The sequence below is a fragment of the Suricata suricatta genome, chromosome 1, assembly GCF_006229205.1.
Source record: "Suricata suricatta isolate VVHF042 chromosome 1, meerkat_22Aug2017_6uvM2_HiC, whole genome shotgun sequence".
Lineage (NCBI taxonomy): Eukaryota > Metazoa > Chordata > Mammalia > Carnivora > Herpestidae > Suricata > Suricata suricatta.
The window spans coordinates 185151561-185164425 of NC_043700.1; the positions used below are offsets into that span (position 1 = coordinate 185151561).

Sequence of the window (12865 nt, forward strand, 5' to 3'; positions counted from 1 at the left end):
CAAGGACCTGGAGGAGGAAGCCGCAGGCCGGAGCGACAGCGAGATGTCGGCCAGCGTCTCAGGTCTGCCGAGGCTGCTCGCGGGGAAGGGGGCCGGGCCGGGGAGGCGGGTGCGGGCAAACGCGCCGAATGGTGTGGGCCTGCTGTGACCAGCGCCCTGGGCCCCGTGGCTGGCCAGGGACCGAAGCTATTCGAGCTGGCGCGGACTTCTCTAATCCTCCGGGAACTGAGCCCCAGAGAGAACCGAGAAACTCCGCAGAGCCCTGTGTCCTGGGGAGAGGCCTGGGACGTCCGGGGTCAGTTGTGCCCTAGCCCGGGGTAGGGAAGGACTACCGCACCCTGGCTTTAAGTCCATCCCTAGTGCTTTGGCGTGTCTGTGTCCAGATTGGCCAAATCAGCGACAGGGAAGAGCCAGGGGCCCAGAGACGTCGGGTAGCCAAGTGCCCTGGCCCCTGGCCCATAAAGCAGAAACGCCAAGGGTTCAGCAGCAGCTCAAGGGTAGGTGGTGAGGGATACCCTTAAGTGGTACCGAGCGGTTCATCTGCCCAGCCTGGGCTCTCACGGGAGGGCTTCTTTAGCTTTCCCAGACCCCAGGGTCAGGAGAGCCGGGAAGGGCTGAGGAGGACCAAAGACCTGGCAGCAGACCCTGCAGCCAGCTGAAGACAGAAGGGCTTGATGTGGGTCACCCCAAAAGTAGCAGGGAAAGGAACAGCCTCAGCTAGGGCTCGGAAAGACCCCCGTTCCTGCCCCTGTCGGCCGGAAGCCGCTGTAGGCCTCACTCTGGCTCCAAGTAAATAGTACTTGTCAGAGGCCAGAGCTCTGGACCTCTCTGCTAGGGTGCTGGGGACAGATGCAGAAAGAGGCTGAGGAGCTGGCGTCAGATTGGGGTTCAAGGACTCCAAGCAGGGGCACCTCCCACTCCCACTCTTCATCTTCAGTCCCTAGCCCTCCCCTCATTTCCTTGCAAAGAGAAAGAGAGAAGCCCACCAAGGGTTTGAAGCAGGCTGTTGCCACTGCCCGCGCACAATTCCGGCTGCTTGGGGGTGGGTAGGGGGTAAGATCCCAGATACTTATGTCTCCGAGAGTCGGCCCCCCTTATTCCCCCTTGTGTGCAGTGGACGCTCGTGTGCGACTGTGAGTGTGTGTGAGCGTGAGTGTGCAGAGGCGGGGGAACCCAGGGAGGGGAGCATTCTAGAACCCCAGGGCTCAGCTGTGTGAGGATTGATGCTCGGGCCCCAGTGCCCCAGGATCCTCAGGGGAGCCTGGGGCCCAGAGAGGGCAGGGAGCTTGACGTTGGCCACACCGCGTTGATACCGCGCCTGAGTCCGTTTCCCTCGCAGGACGGGCCTAAATGCAAGAAGCTATGGGAGAGGGTTCGAGACTGGTTTCCGGGGGACCTGCAGCTTACAGACCCTCCCGAGGAGCTCCTCGGGGATCGAAGTGTACTTCCGCGCCCCCCCACCCCCACCCCCACGGTCGAGGCCCGACCTCGCTTCTCGGCGGCGCTGACAGTCTGTTGTTTCTGTTCCCACTGGGATCCGCAGGCGACCGCAGCCCGAGGGCGGAGGACGACGCCGTTGGCCCTGGAAGCGCACGCGTCCCGGCGCTGTGCGGCAGAGGCGGCGGCGGTGGCGGCGGACCGGCGGGCGGCGCGGAGGAGGAGGAGGAGCCCGCGGCGCCCAAGCCGCGCAAGAAACGCTCGCGGGCCGCCTTCTCCCACGCGCAGGTCTTCGAGCTGGAGCGCCGTTTCAACCACCAGCGCTACCTGTCCGGGCCGGAGCGCGCCGACCTGGCCGCGTCGCTGAAGCTCACTGAGACGCAAGTGAAGATCTGGTTCCAGAACCGTCGCTACAAGACCAAGCGCCGGCAGATGGCCGCCGACCTGCTGGCATCGGCGCCCGCCGCCAAGAAGGTGGCGGTGAAAGTGCTCGTACGCGACGACCAGAGACAGTACTTGCCCGGCGAGGTGCTTCGGCCACCCTCGCTGCTGCCACTGCAGCCCTCCTACTATTACCCTTACTACTGCCTCCCCGGCTGGGCCCTCTCCACGTGCGCAGCCGCCGCGGGCACCCAGTGAGCCGGCCTGGGGCGAGGCCGCCGGTGATCCCTGCGCCCCAGTTCCGACGGCCGCGGACGGCTGTGCGGGTTGTGTGCTCGGCACAAGGGCTCCCCGCCGAGGGGGCAAGTGGAGGATGAAATCCAGCCCGGGCTCAAACTTCCAGCATGGCGCCCCAGCAGCGGGACTGAATTTGTCCAGAGAGGGCGCCTTTTTCTAATTCGAGCCGAGGCACCCTATGGCCTAGGGGCCTTGCTCCCCTGGCGCCTGCCTGGAAGCTCTTGGACATTATTTATTATCACAACAAAGTTAGATGTGGATTGTATCTGCCAGGAGACTATGTTTCCCTGGAGCGGAAAGAACTCCTGGAGACCACAGAGCCTGAATCCCCAGAATTTCGGGCTAGCCGGGAGCTTCGTGCGCTAGGCCACAATAGTTCATGGTATCCATGCTACCAATCTATGTGTATCTACATACCTATTTTTTTGTTTTTTGGAAATTGCATTTGTATCAAAGAGGTGCGGAACCCTGGCAGCCCCAAGGAGCCCCAAGACATGGGATTGATTCGAACCGTGGAATGTTTGGTTTTTCGGGCCCTCTGCCCCATGCCTCCCCATATCAGAGCTCACGTGGGGATGCCCTTTTGGGTGCTGAATGTAAAGACGGGAGCCTCTGGGCACAGAGTAGGGCCGAGACTCCCCCGGAAACTTTCCTCTCTGAAGTCCAGGGCCGCCGCCAAACTGGGGAGCTTCCTGGGAACCCCGAACCGGGAGAGAGGAAACCCAGCAGTTTTTCATAGACACTTGCCTGTATTTCTTTTTATTTTTTTAAAGGAGGTTAAAACTTGTAGCACTTTTCAGTTGTTTGTATTCAAATAACGGTTATTTTTGTATTCAATGTGAATATCCCTGACCAGCCTTTCCATGGCATCCCCCTGCAGTTCTGCCGCCTGACCCTCTGTCCCTCCAAGACCCCTGCGTTCTGACCCAGGATTCTCTCCTCCCTGTCCCTGTCCGGAAGACAGATGGTCCTGTCAACCTTGTCGCTTTTTGCCTCCTTAAGGGCACTGTGCACTCATCTAGAATATTAACTTTAAAAAGATTTGTGGAGTTTGGAAGCTCTATTTGCTTTATCTTTTTTCCCTTTAATTTATAAACTTTTAGTTTACCATGCCCTCCTGGACGCCGTGTTTTCTCTGAGCCTCTCTCCGTCTGGCTTTGGGGAATCCAGTATCATGAAAATGTCTGGGGCTCACTTTCCCAACCGCTTTTCAGTCCTGGATCAAGGATGCCTGGCCCCTCTAGGAAGCGGCCTTGCTTCCAGCCCCCTTCCGAAAGTGCTTAAACCCGCGCAGTTCAGGGGATTGTGATTTAGGGGATTTTGCAGAAGTCACAGATGAATCCCGCTAAATCGGGAGCGAATGCCTAGGATTCCCTTTTAGTTTTTATTTTTTCCATGGGACTGGTTGCAGAGTCTGGAAAGCGTTCATAACCGAACCTGCAGCCACCTAACCTGCTGACTTCTCCACCTGCCTACATCCTCTCTGCTTTCGATTTTCTGAGTGTTTCTGTAAGGATCCCTGTCTTCATTTCGTTCGGAGGATGGGCTCGCAAGAACTCGCTGAAATTCTAAAACGATTAGGGGCAAACAAGGCTATAATAAGAGGGGGGGGGGCGGCGGGGGTGGGGGGGGAGGTCAACCGAGGTTTGACCCCCGGCTGGGTGCAAATGGCCCTCTACCTTGTTCTGGAGTGCTTACACTCTCTCGGTGACACGGTGTCATTTGATCCACACACAAGCCTAAGGTGGAAGTATTGAATAAGTGGGGAGAAGGTTATTTATTGTTTACATTTTACAGACGAACACAATCCTCCCCCATTCGGACTCCCCAGGCTAACAAGGACTCGCCAGAGCAAAATGCTCGCCGCCGCACTCCCCTCCCACCGGTCCGGGTCGAGCGAGGAAGAGTTAATGCCACATAGCAGGCTCCGAGGCCTCGGGGCCGCCGGCCTGCCGAAGTAGGGAAACCGCCAAGCCCAGGCCCCGGCTACTTTCAATTTTCCCCGGCGCTGAAGGGCCGATCCGCCCTCCTCCAAGGCCGTGACCTTTTCCAGCCTCAGGACCCCCAGGCCTTAGTATCCCAAAGTCCAAGGCCAGAGGTCTGCGGCCGCTGGGTGGGGCCTCGGGCGGAGAACTGAGACTTGCGCTTTACAAAAGACGTTTCCTGTTTGTGGAAACAGCAAAGCGCAAAGAGAAAGGCAAAAGGCCCTCGGGACGTGCGCACCGTTGTCCCCAAGTCAAGTGGTTCCTGCAGTCATTTTGTTTCTTTCTGGCATGTTTAAAAATTCCATTTTAACCTCATAATTAATCATGAATGCATTTTCCTTGTAGAAAGACCATTTCCCCAATAATGCCAGAATCTCGTTTCTTCCCCTCTGCAGAGGTGGCCACTGCCGAGAAGTTTTCTGGGCGGGGATAGGGTCGGTGCAGACGGTCGATTATTTCCCCCTTCTGAAAATGTCAGTTAGCTGTGACGGCCTACGGGGTGCGTCTGTCTTCCGTCCCTGCAGATGTGGAGTTGAGAGAACTGGGGATTTTCTGAGTAGGCCTGTGGCATCTCTTCTCTTGCTCGACCCCTCTCCAAACCCTGCCTGGGCCGGTGGTGCTGGGCTCGCTCCAGACGCCTGGGGGAAAAGATTCAAACGAAGTCAGTTTGCCTCCTGGGTTGTGGCAGTTTCTCCCTGAGCTGCCCCGCGGCTGGTGCGGCCACCAGCACTTAAGGTCTGACTCGTGGAGTGGGACTCAGCCTGCGGGTCCCGCCCAGCTTCGGGAGATTTCCCAACGCATTTGGAGACACAAGACCCGTATCTTTACGAGGGCCCCTGGCCGCAGACGCAGGTCCTGTTGGGAATATGCGGTATTACTTTCTCGGTTTCCTTTTCCTTCTCCACTCCCATCCCTGCCTTAAAAAAAAAAGAGAGAGAGAGAAACAGTATTGCTTGCTCCTTGTCCATCTTGCTTCCAGACAGAGGGGACCTCAGGCCACTCACTCTCTGCGCCTCAGGTGCCGTGTTCTCTGTCCGTTTTTTTGGGACCTGATTTCCCAGAGGAACTGCCACCAGAGCCCAGTGGGGGAGGTACCTTTTCATCTTTCTCAATCCTTTGGGGCTCTTGGTGAACCTCAGCGCTGGCCTTCAGCTTAGTTGGCTGCACACACGTGGGTGAACTACAGCGGGAGGAATGGCTGGGAAGGGAGGCAGAAAAAGGTGTACCTGCACCGAAATCAGCCCTAAGGATTCAGGCTCAGCCAGCAATTCTCAGGCTCTGGGCGGCAAATTTGGGATCGATAAGCTGCCAAATGTCACTGGTGTGTGTGTGTGTGTGTGTGTGTGTGTGTGTGTGTGTGTGTGTGTGTAACTCCAACCCCTGGCCTGTTGGCCTTGGCCCTCCCAACGTTCGTCTAACTCCAAGCAACCAAGTTTGAGGGGCTCACTGACACAAGGGCGTATCTCAGCAAAGCTGGGCCAAACCGGGGGAGTTGAGGAATGAGTTCCATTTCAGAAAATAAATGGCTTCCGGGCCGAAGGGAATCTGCGCCCACCCGCCACTCCTCCACGATAGCAAAAGGGAATGTTGACTTCATTCGAGAAGGTCTGAGGAAGGCTCCCACAAGATGTCCCTTTTCCTCTGAGAGCCTAGTCCTGATGCCCGGTCCCCAAGGGGCTGGGCACATAGAGGGGCGGCATCCGAGGGCACCCCGGGAGTGGGGACCCGAAACCGGCCAGCCTGGGAGCAGCGCACCGAGCATCCCACAGAGGCCAGACCTCCTCGGGGCCTGCGGAGGCCCCACCGGGCGGGGATCCTGGGACTCTGCCTGCTCCATCCTGGCCAGGCGGGCACTCCACTCACGTTTCGCTGGGGTTTGCCAGGAAAAGGTGGCATCCGGCCTGGCGAAAGCCCACGGAATTCACCTGGCCTCGCAGAAAGGCTTTCCGCCTCCGAGCCTGGGCAGCGGAGAAAATTAGACCTGTCCCCTCACCTTGAACCCTGGCGGAGGGCCTCCTGGTCCGCAAAGCACGAGGAGGTGACAGAGGCAGACTTGTGCCGGGGACACCTCCCCCTCCTACCATCCCCCCAGGCGCTGCAGGGCCCCAGTCTTGCGGGCCACCAACCGCACCCTGCTAGCAGTCTTAATTGCGAATCACACCAAACTGCAGGACGACTTCGGGACACCGCAAACGCTTTATAAGTTGTAGCGGCTGCGAGTTACAGATGCCGCATGGCTACTGCACAGGCCCTGGCCGGAGAGCGAAGGCCGTGCCCAGAACCGCCGAGGAAGCGGGAGCTGAGGCTCGAAAACCCGAGGGAGGCCCGGAGGAGCAGCCGAACAATATGTAACAACCACCACCCCAAAGTCTGTCACTATGTTTGGTTGTCTGGGACGTTACACCCGCAAAAGTGCTTCTGTATCCTATGTAGCGCTGTCCTTTGGCAGTTGCAGGGGCGTGGGCTTGGCCTCCATTTTACCGATGGGGAAACTGAGGCTCAAAGAGGCAATGTGACTTGCCTGAAGTTACAGGCCATAAAGAGGCCTTTCAGAGTCTTTCAAAGCTCAGAAGCACATTTTAGTACTTGAGGCCGGCAGTGTGGATAGACGGTCCTTTAGAGCAGACGCCTCCCAGGTTTGGCTTTGGGTGATTGGTCGGATGTGCTTTGAAAACCATTAGGGCGCGGTACAGCCGTGTGGACTCTACCGTAGCCATCCCCGGCGAGCTTCTGGGCAACGCTTGTAGGCAGATGGGAAACACTCTCCCTTGAACTCCTGCACTCTCGGGGTCTTCCAAGTGACCTGGATGTGCTCAGCGAAGGCTCCCTCAGAGGCGTACAGACTCGGGGCCTTGGCCAGTTTTCAAGTCTCCTGATAAATACGTTTTTTTTTTTAATGAAGAAATGCCAAAGCAGGCTGCAAAAAATTTTTTTGTGTTATATTGTAAATGGTTACATCATGTAATACATTAATATTTTCTGTAGTTACACATAGAAGTTATTCAACATAAATTGGGTTTGCCCAAATCATTAAAACATTTATAAGAGAAGACTGATTCCCAAGGCCCAGCAAGCAAGTGTGGTCCGGTATGGAGTCCAGGTTACGTTGAAGGACGAACTTCTTTCCAACCTGTGGGGCGTATATGGGGCTGTGGAGGAATCGTCAAACGTCCACTTTTGGGGCAGTTTGCGGACGTGAGAAGTGAGCAGACGTCCCCGTCACCCGGCATCCCGCCGGGAGAGCTGCTGCTACTGCTACTTTTTGCTTGGGGTGGGAGCGGGGCTGTTGCCCGCCTTCGGACGCAGCCGGAGCTGACCCAGAATCCGCCACACAAGCGAATGAAAAGTTCTTGTTGCAATGTCAAGTTCAAAGCGGGCACGCAGCAGCTGCCGCACCAGGGGCATCACCGGTGCCGGGAGTCTCAGGCTAGGTGCACTAGCTCCGGGGCTCAAAGCTTTCCTCCTTGCGGGAGGGAGAGTGCGTGTCCTGTCCTGCGGCCCTTTCCCCTCCCCCTTCCCCGCTTCACCGCCTCCGGCTCGGAGCCCGCGCACTCCAAACCCTCCCTCCTAGAAGCACTAGCATTTTCTCCCCGAAGCCCTGCGGTCAGTGGGCCCGCAGAGCGCAGGATCTGGGCCTAGGCCTCGCGGTCCTCAGTGAGTACCAACACCAGTCCTTACAGTTTCTGGAACTGCAGCTGGAGTTCCAGGCGTAAGGGGGGGGGGGGGCTTCTGGGGGCTTCTCGGTGGGTCCTTCCACTCCCCGGCCCGCCCGCTTCCGGTCGTCACACTCACGCCTCCCGACTGAGCTTCGCTCCTATGACTTGGGTTTGCGCCGAGTGCGGACCTGGACATCGGGGATGTTCAGGTGAGAGTTTGTCTCTCCAGCCTGCGCAAATCGGGCTCCGCGGCTGCCCAGATCCATAGAGCGATCCTGCCTCGGCCCGAGCCTACGGGCAAGAGTCACCGACTTGATGAATTGTAGGCAATTAACTTCCCTTCTCCGCATCTATATTTTTAAAAAAAGAAAAAAGGTTGTGACATGCTCTTTAAATTTAGGTAAAGTTTGGAGTCCACACTCGCCTCTTGCTTGGAGTGGAGGTAAAAGACAAAGTCTTTCTACTTTAAATAATGAGCCACGCCCTTCGTGAGCAGTTTTTTGGAGCACGGGTTGTTTTGTTCTATTGTTTAAAAAGGACCTAGGTCCCGCAAGCTGCCACTCCGTGGGTCTCCCCAAGGCCGTTATCTCTGGGCCTCCTCTGCCCACTTCCCGAGCCTGGGTGGTCAGCCGTGTTGGAATGTCCAGCTTTTCCTGGGCTTGGACTTCTCCCCACCCACCTCGCACCGGAGTGGGAGAGACTTGAGGCTGTTCTGCGTCTGTGGCCACACTGAGCCTTGGAGAGTCCCCTGTCCTTGGATGGAAAATACGTTAAAAATAAAAAAAGTTAATGCCACTAGTGCCTTCTCTCCCAGGGTCCACCAGAAAGCAAGGGTGGGCAGCAGGCTGTAAAATGAGCCAGTAAAGCCAATTATTTTAATAAGAGTATTAACATTTTTGAATGGCTCCCCTTGTGCGTGCCAAGGCCTCCCTGACGGTGCTGCCAAGCTGTGCTCGGGGTATTTTACCCAAAGACAAGCACGCTGCCTCTTGGGTGCCGCTGCCCTGGGCGCAGCGGGGCCTGGCAGGGCTGGGGTGGCAGGGGGAGGGCAGTGGGGGTGCCCACAGTGTTCTCTCAGGACCTCAGTGTCCCCCTCTGCTCCTTGCCTGCTGCGCACAATCCGAGAGACTGCCTCCATTGAAGGATGTAGGGCTGCATAGGGTCAGAGGTCTCCAAGGGACTTGAGTCACCTAACGTGACTCCAAAGGGTCCCCATGGCTCTGAGGAACGTGCAGGTTTCAGGTTTTGTCCCCGCTTGACTACATTTTTGTTTGTGTTTTTGCAACGATCGATCTTCAACACAAGTGGCACTTCTCCCTGAAGATTGAAAAACTACATCGAAAAAAATCTTGGCTCTTGTGCAAGTGTCTCAGGGTTTCCTGAGGGCGCAGGTGGACAGGGGCTTGGTCCCCACGCGCAGGAGTGTCACTAGGTTGACTGACTTCTCAGAATCCCTCCCTCTAGGGGAAGCTGAGCAACTGGTCCTCCCCTCCCACCCCTTCACCAAAGAAGTTACACACAGTATAAGGTGGTGAGAAAGAGTAGACAGACCTTCTAGAACACAGGGCAGCTTAAAGAAAAAGCGGGCTAAAGGGAAGACCTAGCCTGACCAAGTTCACGGTGTCCCTTCAGGTCTCAACACACTGGTCTCAGGCCTTCCCGGAGTCAACCCTCCAGGCAAGTTTCAATTAAACGTCCCCCCTGAGGCTGTCCACTGTACTGTTCCTTATCACTGCTGCAGTGCTAAGTAATATTGAGTTCAGGGTCCTGCTCAGGCATCGTCTGACCTGGCCTCCCAACATCTGGGAAGACAGGGTCCCAGGTTTCCAGAAGGCTTGCCCCTGCAGGGGCCCTAAGCGCTTAGCACCTAGACTGTTGCTCTTTGATGATGCGTACAGACTTGAAGGATTCGTGAATGAGGATCAGGATCCTTAAAGCTTTGTCCTGTCTGTCCTCACCGCACCCCTCCCTCCCAGCTGAGTGCGTGTCCTCGGGCCTGGCCGCGAAGCCAGCGGCGCTCTCTGTAACCTCACCGGTCTTGTTCTCCCAGCCTGCTGGGCTCCGGGAAGCCCCTGGAGAGCCTCAGGGTCAGGCCTCCAAGCCTCAGGCTCAGATTCTGCCTGACGTCCTGGCAGCCACCTTAGCTGCAAGCTGCATCTCATACTTGATCATATTAAAATGTATACAGTAGGGGCACCTGGGCGGCTCAGTCGGTTAAGCTTCTGACTTCGGTTCAGGTCATGTTCTTGCTCGCGGTCCGTGAGTTTGAGTCCCTTGTTGGGCTCTGTGCTGACAGCTCAGAGCCTGGAGCCTGTTTTGGATTCTGTGTCTCCCTCTCTCTCTGACCCTTCCCTGCTCACATTCTGTCTCTGTCTCTGTCTCTCTCCAAAAATAAACATTAGAAACATTTTTAAAAAATTGTACAGAGTACCCGACCAGCTAAGCACTGAAAAAACTATGGCCCTGAATAAACATTGTGCTTCTGGTTTTTATGGAAGTGGGACCTGGGGTGGGATGGGACACTGGTCCAGTTTTGAAATTGGACGAGGGCTATGGTGTGGAAAGCGTCAGCTGGCCCACCGAGTGCGGAGCCGGACCAGGTGGACGGGGACACCTTCGGAGAGCTATTTGTGGTGGATCAGACGGTGGGCCTGAGCTAAGGGGGGTGGGGGGGCTGGGCCTCAGTGGCCCTGGCAGAACGGTCTCACCTAGAGGTCTTGAGATGAACTCAGTGTCCTGCCCCCAGCGGGGGGTGGTGCAGACTTGTGATCGCCACCTAAAGGCAGGGCTGCTAGTTGGGACAACTGCTTTAGAGCAACTCTCTTGGATTTTCAACTCAGGGTCTGGCACTCACATGGTGTTAGATGAAAGATACTGTACAGTGACTTATGTGTCATGAACAGATTCTCCAGCCCATTTCCATTGAAGGTCGGAGGCAAGCAGTTCTGGTTCCAAGAGTAGCCTCAAAGAGGGAGAAGCTGGTGCCTGGAGAAACTTCACAGACGGAAAGGCTGCACCCAGGCATTCAAGTACATTTTTTGATTCTCCTGGAGAGAAGGCGTTAAAAGCTTCCTCCTGAAAAACCCCAATGGGAACGGAGACTCGGAACCAGATGGTTGATGAAGACAGACCCACGTGGGGTTGCTCTGCTGAAAATATAGATAATTACCACCCCTCGCAGCCCCCACAAAGATGGGGTAGTCTAAGAACACGCTTCCTGAACAGTAGGCATCATGAAATGCTCACAGCCTGACTGATAATATGTTTTGCCCAGTTAAACAAAGACATTCACCATTTAAAGAAACGTATTTGTGGAGATGGAAAGGGGTGGACAAGAAACACTGAGTGATTGTAAAAGCAAGCAAAAAGGTGAGAACAGTCAACCGGCACTGCAAACCTTGGATGCAACGGGTCCTGTGAATGTTTTGCAACTGCAGTGATACTTTTAAAATAAATTCAAATATGGGGGCACCTGGGGGGCTCAGTCGGTTAAGCAGCAGACTTTGGCTCAGGTCATGATCTCGGAGTTCCGGAGTTCGGAGTTCGAGCCCCGTATCAGGCTCTGTGCTGATAGCTCTCTCTCTCTCTCTCTCTCTGTCCCTCCACTACTCATGCTCTGTCTCTCTGTCTCTCAAAAATAAATAAATATTAAGAAAATTTTAATAAAGTAAAATAAATTCAAATATAGATTTTAAGGTTTAAAAAAATACATCCACTGCTTTCCAGTTGATTCCTTCTTTTTTTTTAAGATTTTATTTTTTAAGTAATCTCTACATCCAAAGTGTGGGGGGGGGACTCGAACCTACAACCCCGAGATCAGGAGTCGCATACTCTACAACTGAGCCAGCCAAGTGCCCCTCCAGTTGAGTCCTTCTGTCCACAATAATTTGCAGAAAAGTTTCTTAACATAATTGCTTTCTAAGATGCGTATTATTTGTTTGATTTACGCTAATCATTGCCTGCAATGCTGCCCAAGGAAAGCTCTCCCCGCCCCCCCAACCCCTACCAACCCAAGCTGCTCCTGGTGTCCATAGGAGGCTAGTGTCCTGCGTTATCATTCAGCCTGTAGAAGGCAACCTCAGAACACCCTTGGAAAGACAGCCACCGGAAAGCAGGGAGGAGGCCTGGGGACTCACCCTTCACAGGTTATGGTGAAGGGGAGACCTCCGTAGAGCTGGGAGGGGAATTATAAACAGAGAGGGCTTCTTTCCCTTTCTTTTTTCCTTTGCTTTTCTTTAGAGAAATCTTTTTCTGTGAACCTGCTGTCTGACAGTCTCTCTTTCCTCTTTGATTCATTTACTTGTCCAAAATATCCAGCGATATTTGTTGGGCGGCTCCTCTGTGCCAGGGGTACAGAAGAGAAAGGCCCCGTCCTAGTGGGAGGCAGGGATGGAGAGCCAGAAGGAAAATAAAGCAGGCGTGGGGGTAGCGCTGGGTGCCCAAGGGGTATCATTTGCGATGTCCGTCAAGGAAAGTCACTGGAATGTCAAATATGTGTAAGAGCGCTTTGGGTGAGTGCTGATCGCCAGGGCTGAGGCTCTGCCGGGCTCCATCGGAAGGTCTCTATGCGACCAAGTCTCTGCCCCGCCGCCGCCCCTTCCTTTAACTCGGTCTCTGTCCCTTCCCAATTCTGAGACCTCGTGGGGGCGGAGAAAACGCCCCGAGCTCCTACTGCGGGCCCCTCGGTCCTTCCTCCCTTTCAAACAACTTCCTCCATCTCCCAGAGGCCTGCGCAGCCCCGCGACCCAAGAGCTCTCGGGAATGGGTGTCCGAGTTCCAGATCACCAGCGCTGAGAAGTTTCCGGAAGGGGCTGGGGGCAGCCTCTCCTCCCCAGACAGCAGCCCTCCGCGCGGGGCCAACCGCCACCCTAGTAATCAGTGCTTTATTTAGCGCTTACTCTGTATTGCTAAGTGCTTTGCTTGAATTATTTCATTCATTCCTCCTGGCAGCTCCATTACTATTGCCCCACTTTGGGGATCGACCCTACGCTGCGGCTCTGGCTGGCGGAGACGGGGTTCGAACTAGACTGTCTGGCTCCAGACTACTTAGCGCTGGCCATATTTCCGCTCTGTTCCCCACCGCAGAGCCGCTGGCCACCGGGATCCCAT

The 12865-nt window shown here is 55.6% G+C and overlaps 1 protein-coding gene across 1 annotated transcript in view; it reads left to right on the forward strand.

Moving 5' to 3' along the window:
* Positions 1–2904, forward strand: part of NKX3-2 (NK3 homeobox 2) — a 3596-nt gene extending 692 nt beyond the window's left edge. Inside the window, exons 3-4 of the mRNA XM_029952366.1 lie at positions 5–62; positions 1544–2904. Of these exons, the coding sequence (XP_029808226.1) occupies positions 5–62; positions 1544–2076 (591 nt within the window). The 3' untranslated portion in view covers positions 2077–2904. The remainder of the gene's footprint in view (positions 1–4; positions 63–1543) is intronic.
* Positions 2905–12865: the final 9961 nt, after the last annotated feature.